Source organism: Felis catus, chromosome C2 (assembly GCF_018350175.1).
Source record: "Felis catus isolate Fca126 chromosome C2, F.catus_Fca126_mat1.0, whole genome shotgun sequence".
Taxonomy (NCBI): Eukaryota; Metazoa; Chordata; class Mammalia; order Carnivora; family Felidae; genus Felis; species Felis catus.
This window is the reverse complement of record NC_058376.1, coordinates 83,281,703-83,307,465: the sequence shown is the minus strand read 5'-3', so window position 1 is coordinate 83,307,465 and position 25,763 is coordinate 83,281,703. Positions and strand designations below refer to the sequence as shown.

General features: G+C 39.5%; 1 protein-coding gene across 4 annotated transcripts in view; it reads left to right on the top strand.

The window, feature by feature from the left end:
• Positions 1–25,763, top strand: part of YEATS2 (YEATS domain containing 2) — a 115,707-nt gene that overhangs the window by 75,761 nt on the left and 14,183 nt on the right. For 3 of the 4 annotated variants that reach the window (XM_023260357.2, XM_023260358.2, XM_003991869.5), the window contains 8 exons: positions 1,761–2,019; positions 4,787–4,948; positions 7,121–7,293; positions 8,074–8,232; positions 11,577–11,753; positions 14,694–14,877; positions 22,295–22,423; positions 22,914–23,012. In XM_023260357.2, coding sequence (XP_023116125.2) covers positions 1,761–2,019; positions 4,787–4,948; positions 7,121–7,293; positions 8,074–8,232; positions 11,577–11,753; positions 14,694–14,877; positions 22,295–22,423; positions 22,914–23,012 — 1,342 coding nt within the window. The remainder of the gene's footprint in view (positions 1–1,760; positions 2,020–4,786; positions 4,949–7,120; positions 7,294–8,073; positions 8,233–11,576; positions 11,754–14,693; positions 14,878–22,294; positions 22,424–22,913; positions 23,013–25,763) is intronic. The other variant, XM_023260359.2, reaches the window with a different exon arrangement.

Here is a 25,763-nt window from a genome sequence, read left to right as displayed (position 1 = left end):
GATATGCCAGTACCTCTCTGGAGTGGCTGTACAAACTTACTTTTCTTTCATCAGGGAACAGATAGATGTTCCTATTTCCCCAGACCCTTTAGCCACTTCTTGGTGTTATCAGACTTTAAAGTTTTTGACTCCAATCTGATGGGTGAGAAGGACTTATGCTTTCTCATTTTCACTTTTAGAGAGCAGGTCTTTGGGTATTCTTTTAATCTTGTAAAAGTCTCTTTGCAACTAGTTCCTGGTGAGAAGTTCTTTTTTATGAAATAAAGAACTGGGAAGTGGAAACCCTGCCCCAATTTACCATTAATTGAATTGTTTCTTGTAATTTAACATCCTCTATTGACTTTGTCTGAAGAGTTCTGTAGTATTTTCTTACTTGAAAGAGTTCACTTTATAATATTTTCAGAACCAGATATTTTCAACTTTCATAATTTGGGTATTGGGTCTTTTAAAAAAATATTCTTGCTTAGACCTTTTAACCAATGTTGACCTTTAAGGAAATGAAACATTAGAAGTATTTAGAAAAAGATGACTTTTCTTAAAAATCAGTTGGAAGAAGGGGCACCCAGGTGGCTCAGTTGATTAAGTGTTCGACTTAAGCTCAGGTCATGATGTCATGGTCTGTGAATTTAAGCCCTGCATTGGGCTCTGTGCTGTCATAACTGCTTAGAGCCTGGAGACTGCTTCAGAGTCTGTGTCTCCCTTTCTTTCTGCCCCTCCTCTGCTTATGCTCTGTCTCTCTCAAAAATAAATAAATATTTTAAAAATCTTTTAAAATGTGTATTAAAAAGAGTTAGAAGCAAATACATTAAAAATATCAAGAGGTTATTTCTGGGGCATCTGCCTGGCTTAGTTGATAGAACATGCAACTCTTGGTCTTGGGGTGGTGATTTTGAGCCCCATGTTGGGGGTAGAGTTTACTTTAAAAATAAATAAAATTGGGGCGCCTGGGTGGCTCAGTTGGTTGAGCGTCCGACTTCGGCTCAGGTCATGATCTCACAGTTCGTGAGTTTGAGCCCCGCATTGGGCTCTGTGCTGACAGCTCAGAGCCTGGAACCTGCATCACATTCTGTGTCTCCCTCTCTCTCTGCCCCTTCCCTGCTCATGCTGTGTCTCTCTCTGTCTCAAAAATAAATAAACATTTAAAAAAAATTAAAAAAATAAATAAAATAAAATAAATAAATAAATAAAATTTATGGGGCGCCTGGGTGGCCCTGTTAGTTAAGCGTCCAACTTTGGTTCAGGTTATGATCTCACAGTTTGTGGATTTGAGCCCCGCATCGGGCTCTGTGCTGTCATAACAGCTCAGAGCCTGGAGCCTGCTTTGGATTCTGTGTCAGCCGCTCTCTCTGCCCCTCCCCTGCTCATACTCCATCTCTCTCTGTCTCTCAAAAATATATAAATGTTAAAAAAAAAATTAATAAAAATAAGTAAAATTTAAAAATAGGTTATATCTGGAAAAGTAGAAATTTTTTCTTTGTATTTCTGTATTTTCTAAGTTTTTTTTTAATTAAAAACACATAAAATAAGTTCTAGATAGTAGCTGGGGTTAAGACAAAAACTGTAGCTTTTTATTGTAATACTATCCAAAATGTGAGAAATGTTTTTCACATCTATCATAGGTATCATTCCTAGAGGATTAAATTAAAGTCATAGCTAGGACTTTGCTTTGTTCTTTGCTAGAACAGAGTGACTGTTCTGTTCGAAGAGTCCTTGAAAGGACTGAGAAGAAGCACTGCTGGATTCTTCTCTATTTTCAACAGGTCGTTGGGGTGCCAGTTGGGTCCACTTTACCTTCAGCAGTGAAACAGGCTGTAGCAATCAGTGGCGGCCAAATCCTTGTAGCCAAGGCCAGCTCTTCTGTTGCCAAAGCTGTTGGTCCAAAGCAAGTTGTGACCCAAGGAGTTGCCAAAGCAATTGTGAGCGGAGGTGGAGGCACCATTGTTGCTCAGCCAGTGCAAGCCTTAACCAAGGCTCAGGTCACTGCCGCCGGCCCTCAGAAGAGTGGATCCCAGGGTTCAGGTAACTGATACTGTTGCGGGGCCCTTTCAGCAGCAGCTCTTTCTAAACTGTTCTTTGCTAGTGATTTTATTCAGTGTTTGGTTCTAAGAAAACCTGTTGGTTAGTGCTATAAGGAGTATATAAAAATATGTTAATCTTCATGTTACATTTTACGTAGAGATCTGTAAGTAGTTTAAGAGGGGTGTGTGTGTGTGTTTTAGCAAGAGTAATAGAAATAGAGGGTTTTTCTTGATAACTGCTTTCTGGTCTGACAAAATTTTTGTTTGACCTTTTCTCCACTTTGGGTTGTATTCAGACTTAAAATCTTGGGATGGTCATTTATCAGCAGCATTTTGAGATACTGATGTATCATTATATTGTATACCTGAAGCTCATGCTATATGTTAATTGTACTTGAATAAAAAAATTAAATTAAAAAAAGAAAACTTAAAAACTAAATAATAGGGGTGCTTGGCTGGCTCAGTTGGTACAGCATGTGACTTGATCTCGGAGTTGTGAGTTTGAGCCCCACGTTTGGTGTAGAGATTATGTAAAAATAAAATCTTAAAAAAAAAAAACCCAAAACTAATTCCAGAACCAGCTTTATATATTCAAAATAAAATAGGGGCACCTGGGTGGCTCAGATGGTTACACTACCAACCCTTGATTTTGGCTCAGGTCATGATCTCACAGTTCGTGAGTTCAAGCAGGTTCTGCCCTGACAGTGTGGAGCCTGCTTGGGATTTTCTTTCTCTCTCTCTCCTTGTCCCTCTCCCTCCCTCCCTCCTGCTCCCTTCTACTCCCTCCCTCCCTCTCTCTCTCTCTTTCCCTGTCCCCCCTCCCTCCCCAAAATAAATACACTTGAAAAAATATAAAAAATAAATATAAAAGATTCATAAGAAAGAAGAAAAAGAAGGTAGTAGATGTCCAAAATAAAGATTTCAGAGGTGATGAATTGCTGGTGATGACAAAGTCCATTTGTGGCCTTAAAAAAAGAGTGCTTGAGATAGATTGGAAGAAATGATCTTGGGAGTTTAGAAAATGAAGTACCTGAGAAGCCAGAGAATTAAACAGGTCATCTGCAGTGCTGTCACTGAGGATGACAGTTGTTGGCATACAGCAAGACTGAGTCAGGAGTCAGTCTTTAGCAAGTGAGGGGAAGTGACTAGGGGTTCAGTAAATGAGAGTAGAAAAGCAAGGGGTAAGGTGGTAGAGCCATGCATGATCCTAACAGGAGCCAGCAGGTTTTTCCTCTGGAATGAGGGGTGGTAATGGTCTGAAAGCCAAACTGGAGAGCAAAAAGGCTTCTCTTCTAGTCCTGGCCCTCATACACTGAGGTAAGATTAAAAAACAAAAAACCAGCTTTTAGCTAAGGGACTTCGAGGAAGTCCTATCTTCAGAGGACTTTTAGTGTTTAGGTACACAAAAAGACATTAAGGTTGAAAGAGGTGGAGATTCTAAAGGGTGTAATTGACCACAGCAGGAATTCCTGGGGGCTTGGTGAAAGAGATGGGGGGAGGAGGAGGGCCTGAGAAGGTGGACTCAGATCAGGAATGGAGAGCAGTTTGGGGCTGGACTTCCGGGTACGGGTGACAGACCAGAGAGGTTTGCTCAGATGCATATGGTGTAAAGTGGGATTAGTTCTGTCAGTAGTGGAGAGATAATGGCACTCAGTTTTAATATCAGTCCCTGATGTTTTGGGGTAGCTTCTAGGTTCTTGGTTCCCCAAACCTTGCACAGTGAAGTAGTAATGAGAAGGAGGACTAGTCCAGCAGGCTGGAGGAGGCCATGAGAGTCCTTTGCCTCTGGTAACTCACATGGTTCTGTATGCTTCATTTTGTGGGGATTTGGATTCAGAGCATTTGCAGAAGTTTTGATGTGTAAGTCTCCATTTAAGAATCTCATTTAAAGGATTACAGCCTTGTGCATCAAGAAGTAAATTCTAAGGGATAAGCGAAAGCTCTTTGACATAGGTAAGACTTTAAAAAGCTGAATTATAGTTTCATAGTATATGTGCCAGTTGTTAACTGTGGCATTTTCTTAGTTCTTAGAAAGTGAGAGAGATAAGAAGTCTAGTTTCAAATCAGTAGATTCATTCATCACTAGCAATTGATTGAAGGGGCTTTAAATAATTGGGAGGAAATATATATTCATCCATAAATAAGGTGATTATTTCATTGACTGTCTAAACTATAGTACTTGTGAGAGTAAAAAGAGTTACTATTTTTATTTTTTATTTTTTATTTTTTTAATGTTTGTTTATTTTTGAGACAGGGAGAGACAGAGCATGAACGGGGGAGGGTCAGAGAGAGAGGGAGACACAGAATCCGAAACAGGCTCCAGGCTCTGAGCTGTCAGCACAGAGCCCGACGCGGGGCTCAAACTCACGGACTGTGAGATCATGACCTGAGCCGAAGTCAGAGGCTTAACCGACTGAGCCACCCAGGCACCCCAAGAATTACTATTAATAATCATTGGGACACAGTTATAAACTGGAACTGTTCTGGGCAAACTGGGACATATGGTCACCCTGTTTATGTACAAATACTCCTTTCTAGTTTACAGCAAGCTCTTCTAGTATACAGATTATTTTTTAGGTAGCAAGATATTTAAGACTGTCCACCTTGTGTATTTAAGAAAACTGTAGAGTTTACTGTTGATGTTTTTCAGTAAGTATCTTACTACGTCGTTTTAATTTTAGAGATAGCATTGACCTCAGTTCAAATTTATCATAACTGTTTTTCCTCTTTTTTTTTTTTTTTTTCCCTTTTCCCCTTTACCATTTTAGTAATGGCAACATTACAGCTACCAGCCACTAATCTGGCCAACTTGGCAAATTTGCCTCCTGGCACCAAACTCTACCTTACAACGAACAGCAAGAACCCTTCAGGAAAAGGAAAACTGCTGCTGATCCCTCAAGGAGCCATCCTACGAGCTACCAACAATGCTAGTTAGTCCATCATTAAATCTTTGGTTCTTGGGCTTCTGGGTATGTTCATTTCACCCACCCAGGGGCAGCTCTTACCTGTTTCAGGAAGCATTTCCATAGCTCTGTGTATGATGGTAGTATTTGATGGTATGATGGTAGTATTTGCCCACATGGATTTAAAACATACATACAATTTAACTAGAGGTAGGCTTAAATGATCGTAGTCCTAGGAGGTGATACTGTTATTTTGCATTTATCTACTCAGAGTTTGGGATCAGATACAAAGTACATTGGAGAGGTATGGCTACTGAAGGTGTGTTGAGAGAAACCTGTCCATGTGAACTGTAAACAAAAAAGAGTTCTTCCTTTTCAGTGATATCTAGAAATGTGACACCTGTGGAGAAGTTAGCTGAGAGCCTGTATTTATTTTGGAGGGGATAGGAATAGGAGTGGAATCAAGTGTCTCTGCCTGCCATTATTTAGATGTGCATGTTAAGTTTGCTAGGTTTGGAGATGGAAAGAGAAATAGAGAGTCAGCCTTAGTGTACAAGCCTTAAAACCCCAAGGAAATTAGGTGGTTTATCTAGATTGACAAACTTTTGTTTTGACATACAGAGAAAACAATTTGGTGTTGGAAAGGAAAGGGTAAAGGGAATTATTTCCCTCTCAATCAGAAGTTAAATTGGTATAACCTCACACCGGTCAGAGTGGCTAACATGAATAAATCAGGAGACTATAGATGCTGATGAGGATGTGGAGAAACAGGAACCTTCTTGCACTGTTGGTGGGAATGCAAACTGGTGCGGCTGCTCTGGAAAACAGTGTGGAGGTTCCTCAAAAAATGAAAAAGAGAACTACCCTGTGACCCAGCAGTAGCACTGCTGGGAATTTACCCAAGGGATACGGGAGTGCTGATGCATAGGGGCCCTTGTACCCCAATGTTTATAGCAGCACTTTCAACAGTAGCTAAATTATGGAAAGAGCCTAAATGTCCATCAATTTATGAATGGATAAAGAAGATGTGGTTTATATATACAATGGAATACTACTTGGCAATGAGAAAGAATAAAATCATGCCATTTGCAGCATTGTGGATAGAACTGGAGGGTATTATGCTAAGTGAAATAAGTCAGAGAAAGATACCATATGTTTTCGCTCATATGTGGATCCTGAGAAACTTAACAGAAGACCATGGAGGAAGGGAAGGGGAAAAAAATAGTTAAACAGGGAGGGAGACAAACCATAAGAGACTCTTAAATACAGAGAACAAACTGAGGGTTGATGGTGCAAGGGAAGAGGGGAAAGTGGGTGATGGGCATTGAGGAGGGTCCTTGTTGGGATGAGCACTGGGTGTTGTATGTAAGCCAGTTTGACAAATTATGTTAAATAAGATTTAAAAGCCCCTCCCCCCCAAGTATAATTGGTATAATAGGTTCACTAAAAATTAGCCACTCTTGCCAAAATGTAGTGTGTGAGCTAGTCGCCATTTTGTTTACTAACTATAATGGGTGATTTCTGCTCTCTCACCCTGGCATTTTTTCCTCCTACTTAAGCTGTAGTATATAAAAGATATGTAAGAAAAGGACAATGTAAGTATTCCACAATTCACCCAGAGAGCTATTTAGGTTTTAGTTTGTATATATTATGTCACCAAGTGGTAAGTAAAAAAAATTCAAAGGCTTTAAAGTAGAATTTTAAAAGGAAAAAAAAAAAAATGGGGCCCTGGAGTCATTATAAATGTGAAGAAAATCAGTTTTTTCTGGGGCAGAGGGCAACAGAAAAGGTACTGTAAAATTACACTAAATTCCAGCAGTTTCACTGAAATCAAATGAGATGCCAGAATGTTTATAAGCACTTCTCTGAGCACATTCCAGTCAGCACTTGGTTAGAAATGTCACTATCACACTTTCTTGATGTCCCACACTAAGTCAAAACTCTTATTAAAGTTAAGTTCTTCATTGTACCGAGAGCTGAACTAGTCAACTGTCCTTCAGTTGGAAGTAGATCAGTCTTCAGTTCTAGGATGTTCTTCTCACTCTTGTCACAGAATAGATACATTACAGAAAAGAAAGGAGAAAATAGAAAAGGGAAGGAATGTCGCTGTAAGGGAAACATCCCTCTGGGCTCATCTATCTTTCTGTTAAGCCTCTTAATACCTTTTCTGATGTTGCTGTCATTTCATTGTATTTTCAGACCTCCAGTCTGGCTCAGCTGCGGGCAGTGGTAGTGGCGGAGGCAGTGGTGGCAGCGGCGGTGGCAGCGGAGGTGGAGGAGGAGGAACAGGAGGAACTCAGAGCCCTGCAGGCCCTGGAGGGATATCCCAGCACCTGACTTACACATCTTATATCCTGAAGCAAACGCCTCAGGTCTGATCGTTTGTGACTGGTGTCTTTTAAATCCTTTGGTTCCTTAATAACTGCCTTTAATTATAGTGGATTTATCTTTACATCTCTGGGATCAGGAGTCAATACTAACATTTTAGCTATGTTATGAATCTATATTATTTTGGGCTTGTTTTATGTTGAGACAAGAGGTCCTAGACATTCAGAAAGACTTAAGTAACTTTCCCAAGATGTCTCTGCTAAGCCAATGATAGAATTTGGATTTAAACCCAGATCTTTCTGACTCAAAGAAAGATTTTTCCTATGCTTTTGCCTTCCAAATCCATGAGTTAGTGAGTAGTGTTCATGTGCAGTTGGAAATTTTCTCTTGGAAGGGAGTAACCAAAGAGGTACTATCAAGTTAAGGTATTTGGAGTTAGGTTGGATTCATGATTAGTAACAAGTTTCTACTTTCTTTCCCCTCATTGCTAAAGTCTTGACTCCTCTTTAAGAATTTTTGTTCTCAGTGTTCTTACTAAGGATGGATAGTTATGAATCTTGAAAATTAAATCCAGATTTAAAGACTCGGTTGTAAAACTTGAGTTTTTAAGCAGCCTGCTCCACAGCTACTGTGCAGAGTTCTAAAAGTGGGGAGAGCTTTTGGGAGGGACCCTGAGAGCAGAGCTGTTCCTTACAATTATTTTGGCTGAGTTGGAGAATTCAAGGGGGGCATTGTAGCTTGTAACATGGGACCTTGTGATTTAAAGGGTCAGGCCAAGTCATTTGAACTTAATAATTACTGAGTAGGTCTTTATTTGTTTCTAGGGCACATTTTTAGTTGGTCAGCCATCACCCCAGACATCTGGAAAACAGCTGACTACTGGGTCAGTGGTCCAAGGAACGCTGGGAGTCAGCACATCTTCTGCACAAGGGCAACAAACATTAAAAGTCATCTCTGGACAAAAAACCACTTTGTTTACCCAGGTAAGTAAACACATACCCCAAATACAAGGTGGTTATGGCATTTATTAAAACTTTTACAGCTTATCCTTTTCCACAAAGAAATTAAGGTTGCCCAAGAAAAATCAATAGTAAGGGGCGCCTGAGTGGCTCAATCAGTTAGGCATCTGACTTCGGCTCAGGTCATGATCTCCAGCTTGTGGGTTTGAGCCCCACTTCGGGCTCTGTGCTGACAGCTCAGAGCCTAGAGCCTGCTTTGGATCCTGTGTCTCTCTTTCTCTCTCTGCCCCTCCCTTGCTCTCACTCTGTCTATCTCTCTGTCTCTCTCAAAAAATAAACATTAAGAAAAAAAAATGATAATAAAACAGTATAGAAAAATAAGAATAAAATCTTGAAATTTGGGAAAATACAAGTAGAATGAGAAGATAAGGCCAGAGTTATTAGATATGCAAACAGCTATGTCCTATATAATTAATAAAATTTGCCAAAGCAAATCAGAAGCATGATCAGTTATAAAATTCAGTTTGTGAGAGGCAAAACAATACCTACATATTTCCTTAGAAGAAACAGAGGTTTTCTTGATACTTCATTCTAAAATGTCTCTGGAGGAACTTCGTACGGGAGATTCTGAATAGTGTAGTAGGTGATGCCATCCACAGTATCCATGTACAGTTGATCCTTGCACAACAGGGGTGGGGGTCAGGAGTGCCAACCTCTCTCACAGTGGAGAATCCTCATACGACTTTTGACTCCCCCCAAACTTAACTATTAATAGCCTACAGTTGACCAAGAGCCTTACCAATAACATAGTTGACTAGCACACATTTTGTATGTCATATGTATTATATATTCTTACAATAAGCTAGAGAAAAAATGTTACTAAGAAGATCATAAGAGGGCACCTGGTGGCTCTGTTGGTGGAGCGTGTGTTCTTGATCTTGTGGTCATGCGTTCAAGCCCCATGTTGAGGGGTAGAGATTACTTAAAAAACATTAAAAAAAAAATTTTTTTTTTTAAGTGTTAAGCCAGCCCTGCATTCCTGGAATAAGCCCCACTTGTTTGTGACATGTTATCCTCTTTTAATGTATTGCTGGGTTTTATTTGATAAAATTTTGTTTAGAGTTTTTGTAAGGGTTATTGGTCAGTGGTTTTCTTTGTAATTCCTGTCTGGTTGTGATATCACATAAGTGAATGAGTTAGAAACTTTTCCCTCTTAAAAACAGAAAACAAAAACTTTTCTCTCGTTCACTTTTTGTGTAAAAAATTTTATGTAGAATTGGTATTATTTTTTCTTTAACTAGAATACACCAGTGAAGCCATAATGACCTGAAGTTTTCCTAATTGGGAAGGTTTTTAACTACAATTTCAGTTTATTTGTAGGTACAGAACTATTCAGGTTATTTGTTTTACCTTGAGGAAGGTTTGGTAGGTTATGTCTGTAAAAAAGGAATTTTTTCTCCATCATATATTTTTCATATTAGTACTGTTTCATTTCTTTGAGTCAGATGCACTATTTTAAACCGATATGAGGCCCTAAAATTCTTTAGGCAGTTCTTTAAAATCTTAGCTTATTTCTTCCTACCTGCTTATGTTGCAGCTAGTGGAGTGACTTTCTTCCTGTTATACCACTGCAGAACAATTACTGTTGCTTTTTTTCTTTTTTTAAGTATATTTATTTGGGGGGGTGGTGAGAATGAGTGGGGGAGGGGCAGAAAGAGAATCCCAAGCAGATTCCATGCTATCAGTACAGAGCCTGATGTGGGGCTCAATCTCACATACCGTGAATTGATGACCTGAGCCAAAGTCAAGAGTTGAGCTTAACTGACTGAGCCACCCAAGCGCACCTGTTGCTTTTTAATAAGGTATTATTTACATAAAATAATGCATAGACCATATGTGTACTGCTCAATGAGTGTTGACCAGTGTACAAACTCATGCAAGCACTGTCCCAGTCAAGTTACAAAACATTTGTCACTCTAAAACATAGCCTCTTTTTTTTTTTTTTTTTTAATGAACTATACTATTATGAACATTCTTGTATAGATGTTTTGTACTGTAAAATAGCTAGGTCCTAGGGTAAGTATATGTTAATAAGAAAGTTATAAGGTGGCGCCTGGGTGGCTCAGTCGGTTAATTGTCCGACTTCAGCTCAGGTCATGATCTCGCAGTCTGTGAGTTCGAGCCCTGAGTCAGGCTCTGTGCTGGCAGCTCGGAACCTGGAGCCTGCTTCGGATTCTGTGTCTCCGTCTCTCTCTGCCCCTCCCCTACTCACACTCTGACTCAAAAATAAATAAAACCTTAAATTTTTTTAAAAAATAAGAAAGTTTATAAGAAACTGACAAATGGTTTGCAGAGTGGTTGTACCATTTGACTCTCCCATAAGTAATGTGAGTTACAGTTGCTGTTCATTCTCACCAATATGGGAGACTGTCATCCTTTTTAATTTTAGCCATTTTTGTATGACTAAAATTTTTGTATGTATCAGGCTCCAATGGCTACTACTTCTGCATTCTAATCATGGCGCTTCCAGTTACTAACTGTATGACCCTGGTAAAATTACTGAGCTTAACTTCTTCATCTATAAAATGGGACTAAAATCTCCCCTATAAAGTTTATGAAAAGATTCATTGACATAAGATACATGAAAGTGTTTTTGCCATTACTGACACACAGTTCTAGGGACTGATAAATGGTATCTGTTTGTGGGGTGTATTAATTTTGGGCAGTAAGCAGTCATTTAGGCCACGGGTCAGTGAACTGTGCCCAAGGCTTCCTATTTTTATGAATAATATTTTACTGGAACACAGCCACACCCGTGTAACAGTAGAGTTGAGGAGTTGAAACAAGGACCATATGGCCTTCAGTGCTGTAAATGCTTAATGCCATTTACAGGAAACGTTTGCTGAGCCTTAATTTAACCCACTAAAACTATAATTTGTTAATGGTACTACATTTGTTGAACAATAACAAAATGCTAAGGTACTAGCCTAGAGCACTTAACTTACCCATTTAAATCTGGCCCATATTGTTTAGATTTTCATGTTTAAAGATTACACATATATTTAAGAGCATTTTAGACTCCATTATTTTGATAACAAATGACCTAGTATCTTTGAAGTCACTATTGCCAAATAGTGACTTGTAAGTGCATTCATTCACTTGTTCTACATTAGAGGTAAAGGAACATTTGTATGTAAAACGTCATAAACTTGAGTGTTTATTGGAAAGGTGCACAAACACCTCCTATGTTTGTGATTAGCAAGACTTTCTTGGATGTGCTTTAATTCTTGGGGCCTGTGTACGTAAGGAATAAATTGTGCCTATAAACCAAGGCAACATTATTACTTCAACCAATTTTGTTTCTGCAGGCAGCCCCTGGGGGACAGGCATCACTAATGAAAATATCTGATAGCACACTGAAGTCTGTACCAGCCACTTCACAACTCTCAAAGCCTGGAACCACAATGCTGAGAGTGGCAGGAGGGGTTATCACAACCGCCACTTCCCCAGCTGTGACCCTCTCAGCAAACGGTCCTGCACAGCCGGTGAGAATTAGCACAACAGTAGAAAACCATAATGAAACATAAAAGTATTAAGGTATTTAGCAAGTATGCCAGTGGGCCATATTCTACTTAAAAAAAAAAAAAAAAAAAAAATTGGAGTGGGGTGCACCTGGGTGGCTCAGTTGGTTAAGCATCTGACTTCGGCTCAGGTCCGGATCTCATGGTTTGTGGGTTCCAGCCCCATGTCGGGCTCTGTGCTGACAGCTCAGAGCCTGCAGCCTGTTTCAGATTCTGTGTCTCCTCCTCTCTCTGCTCCTCCTCTGTCTCTCAATAATAAATAAATGTTAAAAAAAATTTTTTTTAAATTGGAGGGGCACCTGGGTGGCTCAGTCGGTTAAGTGTCCAACTCTTGATTGTAGCTCAGGGCATGATCTCAGGGTTCATGAGATCAAGCCCCATGTTGGGCTCTGGGCTGACAGTGCCTGCTTGGGATTCTCTCTCCCTCTCTCTCTCCTCCTGCCCTCCTCATCTCTCTCTCAAACTTTAAAAAAAATTAAAAATTAAAAAAATTAAAAATCAATAAAAAAATTGAAATATAATTCATATGCTATAAAATTTACCATTTTAAAGCATACAGTTCTGTAGTTTTTATTATATTCTCAAGGTTTTGCAACCATCACCACTTTCTATTTTAGAACATTTTTTTAACATTCCTAAAAGAAATTCCATACCCAGTAGCAGTCCCTCCTACCCCCAGTACTAGGCAACTACTCTTTGTGTCTGGCTTCTTTCTCTTAACAGTGTTTTCAAGGTTCATCCAGGTTGTAGCATGTATCAGTATTTTTTTATACCTGAATAGTCGATATCCAGTTTTATGGCCATACCACATTTTGTTTACACATTTATTTTTTAATTGTTTTTTTTATTTTTGAGAGACAGAAAGAGAGTGTGAGCAGGGGAGGAGCCGTGAGAGAGGGAAACACAGAATCCGAAGCAGGCTCCAGGCTCCGAGCTGTCAGCACAGAGCCTGATGTGGGGCTCGAACTCACGAACTGTGAGATCATGACCTGAACTAAAGTCGGATGCTTAACTGACTGAGCCACCCAGGCGCCCCTTGTTTATGTATTTATTAGTTGAAGGACATTTGGGTGGTTTCTACCTTTTGCTTATAATCAGTAATGCTACTATGAACATTTATGTTCAAGTTTTTGTGTAATGATAGGTTTTTGGTTTTTCTGGCTAATTGCAGGAAGGAATTGCTGGATCATATCGTAAACTATGTTTAACACTATGAGAAGCTGCCAGTTTTCTCAGGCAGCTACACCATTTTAGACTCCTACCAGCAATGTGTGAGGGCTCCCGTTTTTCTACATCCTTGTTGACACTTGTTCTTTTCCTTTTTTGTTGTTATATCCATTCTAGTGGGTGTGAAATGGTAATCATTGTGGCTTTGAGTTGCATTTCTCTGATAGCTAATGATAGTGAGCATCTTTTAATGTACTTACTGTCCATTTGTGTATCTTCTTTGGAGAAATGTCTATTCAGATTCTTTGCCATTATTATTCTAGATACAAGTCTCTTACCAGATTTACAAAAATTTTCTACCACTCTGTGGTCCATCTTACCACTTCCTTGATGATACTCTGTGAACCACAAAACTTTTTAATTTTGATAAAGTCCAGTGTATTTCTTTTATTGCTTATGCTTTTGGTATCATAGCTAAGAAACTATTGCCAAATTCAAAATCATAAAATTTAAGCCAACATTTTCATCTAAGAGTTTTATAATTTTAGCTCATATATAGGTCTTTGATCCATTTTGAGTTAATCTTTATATGGTGTGAGGTAAGGGCCAAACTTCATTCTTTTGGATGTAGACAGTCAATTGGCCTACCATCATTTAAAGTCTGTTTCCCTTTTGAATTGTCTTGGCACCCCAGGGACTTTTTTTGAAGCTGATTTTGCTTGCTTTTTAGGCTTCATCTCCTACAACTACTACCTCTCATGCCTGTTATCACTCTACTTTGCATGTAGTCCCATGAACATAACCATGTTCTTTCATGCCTCTCTTTCTACCTACTATCTTCTGCTATGAAACATTCATTTCCCCCTTTTCCTGTCTTGAATCTTGAAGATCCCCCTAAAGTGCCATTTTTGTACATGAAGCTTTTCCCAATACTCTCCTCTCCCCAGGGATCCCTAGGCAGAAATAGTAATTTTCCTCTCTGTTTTTTTTAAAGCATACTTATTTATTCTGAGAGAGAGAGAGCATGGGCAAGGGAGGAGCAGAGAGAGAGGGAGAGAGAATCCCAAGCAGGTTCCATACTATCAGCGCAGAGCCCAATGCAGGACTCGCTCTCACGAACCATGAGATCATGCATGACTTGAGCCGAAATCAGGAGTTGGACTCTTAACCAACTGAGCCACCCAGCATCTCTTTTCCTCTCAGTTTTAATGGTGCCTTGTACCTATGCCTACTATACCATTCGTCAGTCAACCTGTTTTCCTTGAGGGTTTTTCTCTCTGGGCTTTAGGATTTAACACTGTGCCTGCCATGAAGTAGATGTTGGTTGAATGAATGTGACAAACATTATAGTGAGTTTTTAATAAAGCTCATTTTATTCCACTTTTATATTCTGAGATTATGTCCTCCTTTATTTGGTATTGAAATATCCTTTTATAAAGTGACGTAGTAGGTGCTGAGGTTTTTTTTTGTTTTGTTTTTTGTTTTTTACTGTGATAACACAATGATGCCTCCTTGTTTTATAATTTTTTAACTTTTCCTGGTCTGTGAAATCTTTAAAAGTTTAGGAAACACTAAACTAGAGAGGCGCTCTTTTTAAATGCATGGTATTTAATAGGTAGGTAATAGAATAGCTAATAGATAACATGTATTGAGTATGCTATCTGCCAGTTACTGTTCTGAGTAAGTTACATTGCTTTCTTCTTAATTTCTATTATTTTCGGCCCTGTTTGTGAGCAGTCAGAAGGAGCAGCTCCCAGTTCATCATCTGCTGTAGGCCCTGTAATAAAAACTTCTGGGCAGCAGCCAGTGTGTGTGAGCCAGGCCCCCGTGGGAACCTGCAAGCCTGCTGCTCCCTCTGTCATCAGTGCCACGTCCCTGGTGCCCACACCAAACACAATCTCTGGAAAAGCCACCGTATCAGGTCAGTTGTATCATAATATTTTTTCTCTCTCCCTTCTTTGCGCTAGAATATTTTGGTCTTAAGCAGTATTTTGTATAAGTTAAAAGAAATTAACCCAGCAACATTTTCCACATAGCTGCTTTTCAGATAATTTATTTTTCTTTAAAATCTACACAATGGGGCGCCTGAGTGGCTCATTCGGTTAAGCATTGGACTCTTGATCTCAGCTCAGGTCTTGATCTTAGGGTCGTGAGTTCAACCCCACATTGGGCTCCACACTGGGCATGAAGCCTACTTAAAAAAAAATAATAATAATAAACTAAAATCTACATGTGAATTTTTAAGTCTGAGCTGGTTTCATGGATTGAATAATAACTTTTAAGTGACATAATAAAACTTTAGCCATCTGGAACTCTGGAGTATTTTAGCTGCTTTCATAATGTAATTTTGTGGAGAACTGAGAGTTTACTCTCCTTAAAGTAACATTATCTTTTTTTTTGTTTCATCATCAGTTCTGAATGGAACATGTTACAAAACATTATCCATACTCTTTGCTTTCATAAACAAAGTATATAAATTACCCTTGATGACTCCAAGTCATGATTTTTAACATTAGTTAGTATACTGGGTAGAGTTAGAGTGATGTGTATGAGGCCTGGTAAGGTGTATATTTTTTGTGCCAGCACTAAATGGTCCCAGAAGAGTGTGTCTTTTACTTCTTTGGTTAACTTGCAGCATAAATCCTGGAGCCAGGTTGCCTTAGTTAAAATAACTTGCTTCATTTTCCTTGGCTGAAAATCAGGTTGATAATAATACCTACCTCATACAGTTGAGAGAATGAAATGAGTTAATATGTAAATGGTTAGAATGCTGTCTGACATGTAGTAGCTGTTATATAAATAATGGCTGCTATTAGCGTGTTTAATGTTGTGTAGTCCACATTCCTTTTAATTTTAAGATCTGAAAAGCTGTGAAAACCAAAGGTGTTTTTTTGTTTCTTTGTTTGCATAACTAATTTTAGTGTGAAATCTGACCTTCATTGACAGGCTATTTGTGCAACTTAAAATGAAAATTTGTGTTTTGCCACAAAAATACTAAGGTGCTTGGATGACACTGTGTGGCCCCACATGCCAGGGGACTGATATAATATACAGCATTGCTTCTCAAACTTGAAAGATCAGTTTTTCTGCTTGTTTTTCTACAATCTAATACAGATACTTCTGTAAAATACTGTAAGAACGTCAGCAGGGGTGCATGGGTGACATTAGTCAGTTAAGCGTCCAACTCTTGGTTTCAGCTCAGGTCATGATCTTGCAGTTTCGTGGGTTTGAGACCCACATTGGGCTCTGAGCTGGCAGAACAGAGCTTGCTTGGGATTCTCTCTCTTTCCTCCTCTGTCTGCCCCTCCCTCCACTTGCGCACGCGCTCTCTCTCTCTCTCTCTCTCTCAAATAAACTTTTTGAAAAAATTATTTTTAAAAATGTCAACAGCAATGTCACAATGTTACAAAAGTTTCCAAACACTCTTAGTTTTTGTATTGCCTTGTTGTAGATTGATAAAAGCTTATTGGGTTGCACTGACAGAAAAAACTGTCGCTGAGATATATGTTACACACACACACACACACACACACACACACACACACACACACACACACACACACACACATATACATTAATACATGCATGCACACACATAACCTTAGTACCCTTGGATAAAAGATTGTGGATGTTGTTGTTCTTATAGCTGTTATTACTACATTCCACACACAACTCCAAACCAAGCCCCTGTGTCCTTTTGTTTTTTGGATAGTTCAAGACCAAAAGATTAAAGCTGGTAGAGTTTCCCATGACTTCCACCTACCTGCCAGTTACCATTGACAAAGTTCTAGTGCAGGGAGTGCTGTTCTTTGCTCATAGAATGTTCGCAGGCACCATGTTAAGCCCGGAGTAGAAATTACAGAAATAGAGGGTTGCTATTATGAGAAATAAATGCCCTCCCATTTTCTAATTAAGTATTGTACATGAAATAAATGAAATCTTCCTGCTTTAAGTTCTTATATCCTGGGATGCTGCTGATGAAATTTGCTGTATATAATGTTTTCATAAAGTAATCAAACTATTTTCTGCTGCTCATTAATTTTTTGTGTGGGTGTTGACTCTTTTTTTTTTTTTTTTAATTTTTTTTTTCAACGTTTATTTATTTTTGGGACAGAGAGAGACAGAGCATGAACGGGGGAGGGGCAGAGAGAGAGGGAGACACAGAATCGGAAACAGGCTCCAGGCTCTGAGCCATCAGCCCAGAGCCTGACGCGGGGCTCGAACTCACGGACCGTGAGATCGTGACCTGGCTGAAGTCGGACGCTTAACCAACTGCGCCACCCAGGTGCCCCTGGGTGTTGACTCTTTATGTAACTGAGGTATAATTATTAATTTTTTAATTCAATTTTTTGTGTACATTGACTGTTCTGAACAAGGTCATTATGAGTGGAGCAGAGTGAGCAAGGGAGTCAGAGTGATGGGGGCCAAGTCACATAGGGTCTGTGTAGGTCATTTTAAGAACTTTGACTTTCAGGGGAGTCTGGGTGGCTCAGTCAGTTGAGTGTCTGCACTTGATTTCAGCTCAGGTCATGATCCCAGGGTCATGGGATCGAGTCCTGTGTCGGGCTCCGGGCTAAGCATTGGAGCCTGTTTAAGGTTCTCAATCTCTCTGTCTCTCCATCCCGCTGCCCCTCTCCCTTACTAGTGCGCTCTCTCTCTCTCTAAAATTAAACATTAAAAAAAATTTTTTTTAAATAAAAAGATCTTAAGAACTTTGACTTTTACACCAAGGGAAGCCATCGGAGGGTTTTAAACTAAGGAGTAACATTATCTGCCTTACCTTTCAATAGAATCACTGGCTGCAGCATTTAGACTAAACTGTGGGACACAAGATAGAAGCAGAGAACAGACCAAAAAGTAGACACTAAGAAGGAAAATTCGGTGATGTGTTAGGGAGTCCTGGCAACATCAGACTAAAAGGAGTTCCAGAAAGAAAACAGGAAATAGTGGGAAGAAAATGATCCAAGAAATGAAACAGTTTATCTCAGAATTGAAAAGAACAAACTCCCAAGTTCAAAAGACAGTGTCCAACACAATGAATGAAAGGTGCTTCACACAGAGGCACAGTTTGTTCACAAAATCAGAACACCAGGGACAAGGTGAAAATCTTACAAGTTGTCAGAAGAAGAAGTAGAAAAACTCAGAAATTACATTATCATTGGGCTTCTCAGCAGTACTGGAAGTTGTGATACTGCTTTTCAGAATTCTAGGGGAAAATTATTTTCAGTTCAGAATTCTGTAGTCAGGCAGATTGTTATGGAGAGTGAGGGCAGAAATATTTTCTGACAGGCACAGTTCTAAATGTATTCCCTATGTGCCGTGTCTCAAGACATTACTAAAATACATGTTTTTTATCAGAGCGAAGAGGTGTAGACTTAGAAGAAGAAACAGGGTCCGATATAGAAGGAAGGTAAAGGGAAGTCCCAGGGTAATGGTGAAGAATGTTTGCAGTATGACAGCTGTGCAGCAGGCCTAGGAAACAGAGTGGAGCAGATCAGAGCTCTTCAGAAAAGATACCTCTTATAAAAATGGAACCATTAGAGAGATTTGACTGCAGGGAGAATTATGTAAAGGAGCAGCTTATGGCATTTTTGAGGGAAGTGGGAAGACTTAGTAAGATTTTGAAGGAGAGCTAAGCAACTGAAAAAGGAGGAAATGTTAACACCAGAGAACAAAATGGAATCGTTGTATGGTATTCTTTGAATCAGTAGGGAACCGTTCTTGGTGGACAGGGAAAGACAAGGTTATAAGTGTCTTAAAATGCCCAGATCTACACTAATAATAAGTCAATGTGTAACATCAAAATGTTACATCAAAATTAGTCAAGGCCTATAGTATACATTTTCTTTTAAAAATACTGCGATATAGGGGCACCTGGGTGGCTCAGTCAGTTGAGCGTCCGACTTTGGCTCAGGTCATGATCTCACAGCTTGTGAGTTCGAGTCCCGTGTCAGGCTCTGTGCTGGCAGCTCGGAGCCTGGAGCCTGCTTCAGATTCTGTGCCTCCCTCTCTCTCTGCCCCAACCCACTCACATTCTGTCTCTCTCAAAAATAAAAAGCATTAAAAATAAATAAATAAATAAACAAATAAATAAATAAATAATAAATAAATAAATAAATAAATAATAAATAAATAAATAAATAAATAAATAAAATGCTGACATATATATTAAAAAACAGGGCCAAAATGGTTGAAAGTGGATACTGCTGGGGAACTACATGAGGATAGGAAGGTGGAGGAAAGGATGACTATATTTAATTAAAAGCCTTTTCAGCATTTTTTTACTTTTCAACTGATAAGCATGTAATATTTTGATAAAAATAAGAATTTGAAAAATATGAAAAATCAAGTCATTGTCCTTTTTTTAAATAGTTTATTTTTTTTTAATAGTTTATTTTTTAATTTATATCCAAGTTAGCATATAGTGCAACAATGATTTCAGGAGTAGATTCCTTAATGCCTTTACCCATTTAGCCCATCCCCCCTTCCTCAACCCCTCCAGCAACCCTCTGTTCTCTATATTTAAGTCTCTTATGTTTTTCCCCCCTCCTTGTTTTTATATTATTTTTGCTTTCCTTCCCTTATGTTCATCTGTTCTGTATCTTAAAGTCCTCATATGAATGAAGTCATATGATATTTGCCTTTCTCTGACTAATTTTGCTTAGCATAATATCCTCTAGTTCCATCCACATAGTTGCAAATAGTAAGATTTCATTTTTGACTGCCGAGTAATACTCCATATACCACATCTTTATCCATTCATCCATTGATGGTTTTGGGGGCTCTTTCCATACTTTGGGTATTGTTGATAGTGCTGCTGTAAACATTGGGGTGCATGTGCCCCTTTGAAACAGCATATCCCTTTGGTAAATACCTAGTAGTGTAATTGCTCAGTCCTAAGGTAGTTCTATTTCTGATTTTTTTGAGGAACCTCCATACTGTTTTCCAGAGTGTCCGTACCAGTTTGCATTCCCACCAGCAGTGCAAAAGAGATCCTTTTTCTCCACATCCTCGCCAACATCTGTTGTTGCCTGAGTTGTTAATGTTATCCATTCTGACAGGTGTGAGGTGGTATCTCATTGTGGTTTTGATTTGTATTTCCCTGATGATGAGTGATGTTGAACATTTTTTCATATGTTGGTTGGCCATCTGGATGTCTTCTTGGAGAAGTGTCTATTCATGTCTTTAGCCCATTTCTTCACTGGATTATTTGGTTTTTGGGTGTTGAGTTTGATAAGTTCTTTATAGATTTTGATACTAATCCTTTATCTGATATGTCGTTTGCAAATAATTTCTCCTATTCCGTCAGTTGCCTTTTAGTTTTGCTGATTGTTTCCTTCATTGTGCAGAAGAAACTTTTTATTTTGATGAGGTCCCAGTAGTTCATTTTTGTTGTTTCCCTTGCTTCCAGAGACGTGTTGAGTACGAAGTTGTTGCAGCCGAGGTCAAAGAGGTTTTTGCCTGCTTTCTCCTCGAGGATTTTGATGGCTTCCTGTCTTACATTTAGTCTTTCATCCATTTTGAGTTTATTTTTGTGTCTGGTGTAAGAAAGTGGTCCAGGTTCGTTCTTCTGCATGTCGCTGTCCAGTTTTCCCAGCACCACTTGCTGAAGAGACTGTCTTTATTCCATTGGATAGTCTTTTCCTGCTTTGTCAAAGATTAGTTGGCCATACGTTTGTGGGTCCATTTCTGGGTTGTCTGTTCTGTTCCACTGATCTAAGTGTCTGTTTTTGTACATCATTGTTGTTCCTTTTGAGGGTACATCTCGGTATGAACTTACTACCTAGGGGCACCTGGGTGGCTCAGTCAGTTAAATGTCCAGTTTGGGCTCAGGGCATGATCTCACAGTTGGTGGGATCGAGCCCTGAGTCAGGCTTTATGCTGACAGCATGGAGCCTGCTTGAGATTCCCTGTCTCCCTCTCTCTCTGTTCCTCCCCTCCTTGTGTGTGTGCTCTCCCTCCCTCTCTCTCTTAAAAATAAATAAACATTAAAAAAAAAAAAACAAAAAACAACTTACTATCTGATTTGACATTCATCTGTTCCAAAGAAAGATTTTTATAAGGCTTTGTTTCAGAAAGGTTTTAAGATTATTATTTTCCTTTTACACATACATACCCTCTGCTTTCCAATGTCTTAAAGTATCTTTAGCCTCTAAGCTGTTTTTTTTTCCTATTGCTGTTTTTAAGTGTGTGACAGCATGTTTGTGTTGTGTCTTTTGTGCTGTCTCACAGTAACTGCCTATTGTTTTTACCGGCCTCTGAATGCCTCCAGTAGTTGAATAGTGGAAATGGGAATATGGAAGTTTAGCCTAAAAGGAAAGTGGAAGAGGGTGATCCTTTCTAAAATGACAGGTGGAGGGGCACCTGGCCGGCTCAGTTGGTAGATTATGCGACTCTTGATCTTGGAGTTGTGAGTTTGAGCCCCCCATTGCGGGTAGAGTTTACTTAAAAATAATAATAGGTGGAGAATATTTGATGTTTGAAAGATGAGAGCTGCACACAAGTAGGAAATTAGAAGGTATGGTGAGTACACAGATAGGAGTATTTGATCTATAAGGATGGTGTGAAGGGGATGCAGATAAACTGGGATGAGCTTAAAATGGACTCTGAATACTTTGAAACTAATTTTGGAAACATTCTCTGGGCAGCCAGGAGCCAGAGAAGGTTTTAAAGTAAGAAAATGACAGTTATCCAAATCAGAATACAGAATTTTATATTCAGTTTGTACCTGTCACAGCTACATACAAAACACAGAAATTGTCACAGAAAACAAACATGGAAAGAACTGTCTTAAAATGTTAATACTGTTCTCTCTGTGGTTGGGCTTTGGGGGATTTTTTTCTCTTTTTTTATTGTTTTATTTATTTTGAGAGAGAGAGAGAGAGAGAGAGAGAGAGAGAGAAAATGAATGAATATCCCCAGCAGGCTATATACTGCCAGAGCCCAGTGCGGGGCTTGAACTCACAAACTGTGAGATCATGACGTGAGCCGAAATCAAGAGTTGGATGGCCAACCAACTGAGCCATGCAGGCGCCCCTACTTTTTCTCTTTTTTTAATTTTAATTTTTTTAATACTTTTTCACGTTTTCTCTTGTTGATTAGTGTTGCTTTTCCAAAAATTTGTTACTTCATGATTGCGGAGCAAAAATAAATCATCACTGTCACGGCATTGTTTTCATTGTGAAATCTGTCACATCCATTGCTTCCAGCTCTCCGTTTACTGAAGGGGTAGATGTCCTAAGAACTTCCTCCTGTGAGGAAAGGTGAATGCTGAAGAAGGCAGGACTTTCAGAAAGCATCTGATCTTCAGCTTGGCCTTATCTTCCAACTTATTTTAGGATTGCTAAAGATTCACTCCAGCCAATCCAATCCCCAGCAGGCTGTCCTGACGATCCCCAGCCAGCTCAAGCCACTCAGTGTAAATACATCTGGAGGTGTACAGACTATACTGATGCCTGTGAATAAAGGTGAGTCCTTCACCCACGGGTTGCGGCTGCCACCAGGACTGTTGGCAGGGGCGTCTGGGGGGTGGCTCCCAGGCTCCCCTCCCCATATGGTCTTCCCTTTAGCTATCAGAGTTGTCCTTGGCATTTTGAACTCTGGGACACCGTAAACCCCAGATGACCCATCGGCTTCTAAGTAACTCCCCATTTCTAAAGTTGAGTAGCAGGGGAACATTTTAAGTGTTCAGGAGAGTTCCAAGCTAATTGGATTTTTATTTTCTTAGTGACAAGCCCCCATTTCCACAGTGGAAGATAATAAAAGCTCAGTTACCCTGGTGCTAATAGTAAACAGCCTACCCTACCTTGTCACATCACTGTATTAATAAGGACCTTTTTAATGTACTGAAATTGTTCTTGTGCCTTTAGTCTAAAATGGGGCCATCACCTGGGAGTTAGATCATCATTAGAATGGTTTCTGTATTTCTTACATCCTCTCCCTTTTTTTCCCTATTAGTGGTTCAGTCATTTTCTGCCAGCAAATCACCTGCCATTCTGCCTGTAGCTGCCCCAAACCCAGTTGTCCCCAGCTCTGTTCCAGCAGCTGTTACAAAAGGTAGGTGTTTCTCACGGTATTTTTGCCCAGAAGTTTCGTGCAAGGTGTTACTATAATCTGGGTCCCTTCAAGTTTCAGCATCTGTGAATCAGTCCCTTCAGAAATACTTAGAGTGTTTTTAGAGTAGACCTGACATTGAGGGAAATGCAGAGATGTTTAAAGCAGCATTTCTGTCCTCCAAGAACTTACAATCAGGTTGAACTGAGTTGTAGACAGCAGGCAGTGATCGATAACTCCAGGATAAGTGAGCTGGAAAATGTGAATGTGAAGTGTTTTGGTCTAGGATGTCTGGTCAGGGTTGGTGGAGTGTGGAGTGGGTGTGGAGGTGTAGGACTTTGTGCGGGGCAAGGATTATAACCTAGACTTAAGACGGGTGAAGCATGTTAAGCTGTGGAGGGGGAAGGGGCGTGCCAGATTGAGGGAGCAGTAGGGTTTGTTTGGGGGAAGTAAACCAATTAGGGGACTCACCTAGGGTGTATCGTTGTAAAGGAGCTTTAGGTGGGGCCAAACTTTGGCAGGCTGGCAAGGGGGACATTTCTGACTACTAAGTAGATTGAGATAGTGCAATGGGTTAGAGCAACACATTTTGATATCTGTAACATCTGTAATAATGATAGCTACCATGTGTTAAGAGCCTGAAGGATACCAGGAACCTTGCTGGCTACTTTATATATATCACTAATTATCACAGTCCTTCAGGATAGCTATTATGCCCGTATTACAGATGAGGAAAGTGAAGTTTGGAGATAGTAAGTATCTACTTCCCAAATCTTGAAAGTTAAAAAGCGGTGTAGTCAGAATTTGAAGTAGGTCTGCTTTTCAGGCATGCTGGATCTTTCACAGTAGTCTTGAAGAAAGGTGAATTTGTTACTTACAGCATGACCAACTAAAACATGGATTTGCTGATTACAGTCCCTGCCTGTTTTTAAAAAAAGGTTTTTTTTAACATTATTTATTTTTGAGAGACAGAGCATGAGTGGGGGAGGGGCAGAGAGAAGGAGACACAGAATCCGAAGCAGGATCCAGGCTCTGAGCTGTCAGCACAGAGCCTGATGCAGGGCTCGAACCCACAAACTGTGAGATCATGACCTGAGCCGATGTCGGATGCTCAGCCGACTGAGCCACCCAGATGCCCCTCCCCTGCCTGTTTTTTAAATAAAAGTAATTGGCACCCAACCATTCCCATTTATTTACATATTATCGGTGGATGCTCTGCCACCTCAGAGTTAATCAGTTGCACCCGAGGTCATATGACCCACAGAGCCTAAAATATTTACTGGTTAGTCCTTTATAGGAAAAGTTTGCCAACCTCTGATCAAAAGATTGCTAATAAAAGAATTGGATTAGTCTGGACCAGTAGTTCTCCTCAGTAGTAGTTATATTTCATAGGCCTTCCTCATGCAGATTCTGATTCAGTTAAATTTTTTTTTAGGTTTATTTATTTTGAGAGAGAGAGACAGACAGCACAAGTGGGGGAAGGGCAGAGAGAGAGAGGGAGAGAGAGAATCCCAAGCAGGCTCCATGCTGTCTGCCCAGAGCGCGACATGGGGCTCACAGTCAGGAAACTGTGAGATCACGACCTGAGCCGAAACCAAGAGTCAGATGCTCAAGCGAATGAGCCACCCAGGCACCCCTGACTCAGTTAATTTTGGACTGGGGTCAGGGCATCTGTTTTTATTTTAATTATATATTGAATTTGTATATTGAATTGCATATTGTATATTGTATATTGAAATGCAAAGATAATTAGCATACCATTTGATGAGTTTTATTATAAACCCATGTAACCCATTTTCTGTTCAAGATACAGAAATTTTCATCACCTTGTGCTCCTTCCAGTCAGTTTCCAACCCCTATAGGCAGCCACTGTTCTGATTTCCCTTAGAATAGAATAGTGTGTCTGCTTTTTTTTTTTTTTTTTAACTTTATATGAATGGGAGCACATGCATTCTTCCACGTCTGGTTTTATTTACTCACCATAATATTTTTCAGATTCATATTTATTGTACCTGAATAGTATTCCACACTGTAGGAATACATCATAATTTGTTTATTCTTTCTCCTATTGGTGGGCATTAGGGTTGTTAACAGTTATTATGTATAAGTTTTTAAGAGCATATGTTTTCATTTCTCTAGTAGAATAGCTGTGTCAACCTAAAAATGCTAACAGTATAATTCTATAGTTGTTTGAGGGCCAGATTAATATAAGTGTACTTGCACCTGTAGAACTAGAACTTTTTCTGAAGACTTCCTTCTGTGTCTTTTTTTTTTTTTTAGTTTTTTATTCTTGAGAGAGAGAGTGTGAATGGGGGAGGCAGAGAGAGAGGAAGACCAGAATCTGAAGCAGGCTCCAGGCTCTGAGCTGTGAGCACAGAGCCTGACGCAGTGCTTGAACTCACGAACCATGAGATCATGACCTGAGTGGAGGTCAGACGCTTAACCAACTGAGCCACCCAGGCACCCCCTTTCTGTTTCTTGAAGTCTTGAAATCACTAGGGAGTGGGGGAATATATACTGCCAACAATGAAATTATTAGCAAGGTCATTTGATACAAGTCAATACATAAAAATTTAATTTTTATGTGGAAATTAAGTGCTAGCAACCTACTAAACAGTTCTGAGAGAAATTAACAAGACCTAAATAAATGGAAGGAGGATATTCCATTATAAACATAATAAGTTATAAATACAGTTGACCCTTGAACAACACAGGTTTGAACAGTGCAGGCCCCCTTATACACAGATTTTTTTT